This window comes from Gigantopelta aegis, chromosome 2 (assembly GCF_016097555.1).
Source record: "Gigantopelta aegis isolate Gae_Host chromosome 2, Gae_host_genome, whole genome shotgun sequence".
In the NCBI taxonomy this organism is placed as follows: domain Eukaryota; kingdom Metazoa; phylum Mollusca; class Gastropoda; order Neomphalida; family Peltospiridae; genus Gigantopelta; species Gigantopelta aegis.
The window spans coordinates 41,136,821-41,142,977 of record NC_054700.1 but is presented as its reverse complement, the minus strand read 5'-3'; the positions used below and the strand labels follow the sequence as shown (position 1 = coordinate 41,142,977).

The 6,157-nt window shown below is 37.4% G+C and overlaps 1 protein-coding gene across 1 annotated transcript; it reads right to left on the bottom strand.

Annotated features, from left to right (window-relative positions):
- Positions 1-4,096: 4,096 nt before the first annotated feature.
- Positions 4,097-5,195, bottom strand: LOC121388587 (forkhead box protein L2-like). The gene is made up of 2 exons (XM_041519991.1): positions 5,109-5,195; positions 4,097-4,840 (listed from the first exon to the last, which is right to left on the bottom strand). Exons 1-2 carry the CDS (start codon positions 5,193-5,195, stop codon positions 4,097-4,099), a joined length of 831 nt encoding a protein of 276 aa, XP_041375925.1.
- Between the last annotated feature and the right edge of the window lie 962 nt (positions 5,196-6,157).

Below are 6,157 nucleotides of genomic sequence, written 5' to 3'. Positions count from 1 at the left end.
AAGAACTATGGTACCCGTCATTGGTGGGGACAGAGTGGATAGCCAGAATACGACGCTATTATACTACCTCCGGGGATGGAGAGTGTCCCTTTAAAAAGTATTTGTTAATCGATATCTTGTTCAACCATTCTACAGTCCAGATTTGAACCCGATTGAGAATTTGTGGGACGAGCTGGATAGGAGGGTCAGGAAGCACGTCAACGTCATAAACAACGTTGCTCAGCTCATGCAGGCCCTTTCTTCATAAGTGGAATAACATCTCGCAAAGAACCATAAACATATACTTTTAAAACCCTGTCTGTACTGTTGTTGTCATGATAATACCCGTAACATGAAAGATGCTGAAGCCATCGATTGTTCTGATATTATTATTTACATTTTTACCAACATGCTGTACGCACTGTCCTGGTATATTCTCCTAAACGAAATGTTCTCAAGTGCCGGGTAGCATGAGGAAAACAAATACACATTATAATAATGATCCAGACTTTTGACGGGACATGAAACAATATAGTTTCTCTTTTACCCAATATCATGGTGTGTTTTGATAATAGTTGTATAGTTTTACACAACTAAGGACTGAGGAGTGGATGGTGTCCTTCTACAGTTGACACATCTGATAGTGATTTACAGGAGCATACTGCCGTTACCTTGTCTATGCTTCATTTGGACTCTCCCTTGTACAGCGATACCAGTTTTGTTATTCAGATTTACTGAAATAAACAATGTACCAAAGTTACATTCAGAATTACACATGGACTTAAATAATAGAAATAAACATAATATATTATAATAGTTAGTCATGTAATCATGAATTATTATAATTTGTTTTGTGTGGGTTCTTCACAACACTAAAATGTTTCCAGAAATTGTCTACTATTTATACATTAGTACCATACATATCCACTGAAATAACTTTTGAGCTTTTAAAACCTGATATTTTTAACTGCTATACCTTTGCCTGAACACATATTTTGCATAAAATATGATAATGAACAGATCATTTTTAAATTCAAACTTTTAAAGAATCATTCTATGTGTATTTTGTAACAAATGCAAGTGTTCAAAATGTATTTAACTTAAATACAGACCTGTTTTAGAATGTAATACTCATGTACATAAACATTTTGACAAATTTAAGTAAACATTCGAAAACATACGAGTGAAAAATTAGCATATTTCCCATGTTCAGGTTTTGGTAGACTCTCGGTGTGTTATATATATTGGTTGCTTTCTATAAAAAATATTAAAGGGACATTCCCGAGTTTGTTGCAATTTTTAAGATGTTATCGACCAACAGAGACATTTTGACGACTATAATTACATGTAAAATATATTTTTCTGCATAAAATGTTAGTGGCTGTATATTAAACGTGTTTCTGATCGTTCTAATATTTGTACTAGGTTAAATTTTATTGTATATCCACAAACTCATGGGTGGGTAAAGTTCAAATGATTGACAAACCCTGGTTTGCTTTTTTTTCTGTTTTCTTTCTTTCAGAATGTATACTCCTTTTGATGGATTTAGTCTAAACGTTTAGCACACCCTTTTTCAAAATCTTAAATTTCGCACCTCACTCACCCCCTTTTTAAATTCTGTACCCGCCCCTGAAATTATAAGGATCAATTAAAGGGACATTCCTTAGTTTGCTGCATTGTAAGATATTTCCGACTAATAAAATATTTTTACGATTAAACATACACATTAAATATATTTTCTTGTTTAGAATATCAGTGTCTGTATATTCAATGTGTTTCTGGTCGTCTTAATATTTGTAAGAAGCCCAAATTGGATTTGTTCTTCAAATAATTTCGTACGTACGAAAAAATCTTTTTAGGAAATACAATAAAATTTAACCAAGTACAAATATTAGAACGATCAGAAACACGTTTAATATACAGCCACTAATATTTTATGCATAAAAATATATTTGATATGTAATTACAGTCGTTAAAAAGTCTCTGTTACTCGATGACATCTTACAAATTGCAATAAACTCAGGAATGTTCCTTTAATGTCTCTAGCGTGTCCAGTGCAGTTTTTACGAAAAAGTGTTTTAATTATTGCATTTTATGCATAAAACCATTATTTTTGTAATCGCGAAATATGTACATTTTGTACCATGTCATTAACATCAAATATAGTTAGTATCAAAGCACTGATAATTGGCGCATAGCAATACAAATAAAATATTGGGTCCTATGGAAGCATAAAACATTGGTTGTTTTATTCGGTCAGGTCATTCAAATATGTTGTTAGGTTACAGCACTAATTGTGTTTGACGATGCTTAATGTTATTAGGTGTCTATTATATTGGTATTACAAAGTTTGGTGGGAAGAGAGAGAGAGAGAGAGAGAGAGAGAGAGAGAGAGAGAGAGAGAGAGAGAGAGAGAGAGAGAGAGAGAGAGGTATTATATTTTTTAGAAACTTGTCCCAGTCCCGACTCTGTCTGGCGCTGGTGAACTCTACAAAGGAACGAACGAACGAATGAATGTTTAACGACACCCCAGCACGAAAAATACATCGGCTATTGGGTGTCAAACTATGGTAATGCAAATAAATAAAGTGATGATCAACATCAATATAAAAATTCAAGACAAACAAAAACAGTGTAAAGAACTGTGCAAAAACACAAATATCACAGAATTTTACGGATACTGAATTTTACTCAAAACTTCAATTTTGTGCTGTATTGGCCATTCTCAAAGAGAATGTTACACCCCTGCACCACGGTGAGGTTACAGCACACGCAGGGGCTCTACAAAGGAGTTGCAATGATTAATTCAGGATAAATATTTAGTTACTAAAAGAGCTGTAATAACTAAACACTGCTTATTATGTTTAACATCACCAACGGAGCACATTAATTAAATAATCATCGGCTATTGTATTTCCAACATGTGGCAATTGTGACAAAGTCTTCCGAGAAAGCCCATTACATATTCCCAACACTAGCAAAGGCTGTAGTCACCACTTAATGATAAATATGTAAAAGTATTAAACGGGTGAAATATTTACTCCAATATAACCAATCATGTAGCTCCAGTTCTATTAGCGGATCCAGTGGGTTTACAGGGGTCCCATGATACCCCACACATTTGAAGTGCCCCCCCCCCCCCCCCACACTTTTGTCTGGGGTTTTTTGGTTTAATTCACCATCCACAATGGACAACACTAAATTGCTCTAAAATTGCGCTTCTGAGCATCTTCATTTTAAAATTTGCCACGGTAATTGATAACCAAACCTTTACAACCCTCGCCTTTGACAAACTCAAATTGCCTTGTTTCTACTTTTTGTGATCCGCCTTTAAAAACCCTGGATCTTTTCTTGGACTCCAGAATAGTCATGACTTCGTCATCGTTAGAGCAAATATTCAGAGCTACCAAACAATAGTCAAAACAACTTTCTGAGTTTAATATTTATTAAATAAAACATCCAGACATAAATAACAGAGTAGAAAAACAAGCACTAATAATTTAACAATGATCAATAACAACAACAAGGGGAATAGGTGGGGGAATCAGTATTGAACAGAAGAAATAGATGTTCAACGATAATTAGTATCGAATCATTTTGTTTCGCTTTCCCATATCCAGTTTTAAAATGATTTTAAATGAAAACAAAAAGTTTTTTTAAATGGTCCAAGCGAACTCGTTAATTTAAAACAAATTATCAGAAGCCTATCCCGTACTCCCCTAAATATCTTGTAACCGTCCGCTGCCAGCATTAATACAAATTATCAGAATCCTATCCCGCACTCCCCTAAATATCTTGTAACCGTCCGCTGCCAGCAGTAATACCCCTCACCCACCAACCCTACCTCTTCAGAATTCTATGGGACGGATTTGCAGTTTGAGCACAAACCTCGGCAACAAGTCAGCATATAATAACAACGAACAGTAACATTTCAAAATTCAATAAATAAATATAAATTTCAATTCAAAAACATCATAGTAAACGCATTTCACTTTCATTATATTACAATCACATACTTCAAGAGCTCACCCTGTACATTGCCAAATTAAACAAAGTGCTGCTGGAAATGACTATAGATGTTCAGATATGAGCACGTCTGAAAATTGCACTGGAAGAGTTAGTAACAAACGGAAGGATACGACTGATTCATGGACGCCATGTCCAGACTCTTGAAGAAATCAAAGCTCCAGTTCTCTGCAGACGTGCGGGCGGAGATGTTGGCGGCTGGAACGTACTGTGTCTGCGTCGCCGGCCCTGGGGCGTACAGGGTCTGTGCTGGAGTCGGGTAGAGGCCGGAGTACATGGAGCTGGGATACATCACCGGCGGCGAGTAGGTCGGGAAGCCGACGGAGCTGGTCATGGTGGTGGACGTCATGGGCACGTAACCCATGTTGCAGTGATAGCCGGACAAAACGTCGCTGTTGGCGCCGTCGTCCTTGGTGGCGCTCTTGCGCGCCCGGCGACGTGCATGACGGCGCCGAAAGTCACCCTTGACGAAGTCGTCCTCGCAGGCCGGGTGGATGGACCAGTAGTTGCCCTTGCCGTTGTCGGTGCGGACGCTCTTGGTGAAGCACTCATTCAGCGAGAGGTTGTGGCGTATGCTGTTCTTCCAGGCTTTGTTCTTGTCGCTGTAGAAGGGGAAGTTGTCCATAATGTACTGGTAGATGTCGCCCAGCAGCATTTTCTTGTCGGGGTTGCTGATGATGGCCATGGAGATTAGAGCGATGTATGAGTAACTCGGCTTTGTCGTCGCCCCGAAGTCGCTGGAGATCGTCTTGTCCAGAGTCAAAAGCGCCTGGGCGATGGAGTCCGTGGCGTCGGGGCCGTTGCTGCCGGTGTCGCTGGCCACCGAAGAAGAAGACTCGTTAGAACGAACGAATGAACGAATGAATATTTAACGACACCCCAGCACGAAAAATACATCGGCTATTGGGTGTCAAACTATGGTAATGCAAATAAATAAAGTGATAAAAATTCAAGACTTAAATAAAAACAGTGTAAAGAACTGTACAAAAAACACAAATATCACAGAATTTTACGGATACTGAATTTTACTGAAAACTTCAATTTTGTGCTGTATTGGCCATTCTCAAAGAGAATGTTACACCCCTGCACCACGGTGAGGTTACAGCACACGCAGGGGAAGACTCGTTAGAAGACACGGAGTCGGCGCGCTCACTGTGGCCAGTAATGAAGTCGATGCTGAAATTGATCATGATGGAAATTTCGGCACCTTTGTTCGTTTTTGTTTTTCAATAAAATTGTACTTATAAGAGTTACGTGAACACGTTTTGATCTAGAGAACGATGTGTCTCGGAATGCTGTCTTCCAGTCGTGTCTGCGCTAAAATACTCAGCGTTGTTGCTCTCTGCTCTCTGATTGGTGTCGGCTGCTGGCTAGCGATTGGAGGAACGGTTAACAGTTTGGCTTGCGCCAATCGGTGTTTGGCAAGCTGATTGTAACAGCCTCCGAACTTATCATCCAGTCAAACTCTTTTTTACACACACACATACCCCCGCCACAAACACACACATACACAAACAAACAGAAAGGTATATTGTTTGTGGGTTTTTTTGTGGGGTTTTTCTTTTTAGGTATGTTGTTTAAAAACAAACAAAATAAACAGATCCTATATATATATATATATATATATATATATATATATATATATATATATATATATATACATTTTTTGACATACCATTAAATACACTCACCCAAGATTTAAAATGAAGTAGAAAAATATGTATTTTTAAAATCTAAAACAAATGGTTTAATATACAAAATATATTTTTTAAAAGTATCGTTTGGTATATAAAATGACTAAAACGTATGTAAATATATAAAACGACAATGAAATTAAACTCATCAGTGTATATCTCATCTTCCCAAGTCGAAAGTATAAATTGGTTAATATTATATTTAAAATCGATATAAGGCACACCAACCCTGGCAGGGGACAAATCCAAATCAGACGTGACAGCTTTATTGGCAATAGATAAAAAGACACACTTCTGTATCACCATCCCAATTAAGGGATGGTCCAGCTTCATATTTCGTAAATCTTGAAGACACAAAAGTGAGTCGGTGAAAATAATAAATTTCCATTCAACAGATTTCTTGATTTCCTCTAAGGCTTTAATGACTGCCCAACTTCAGCACTAAAGATTGATGTTCT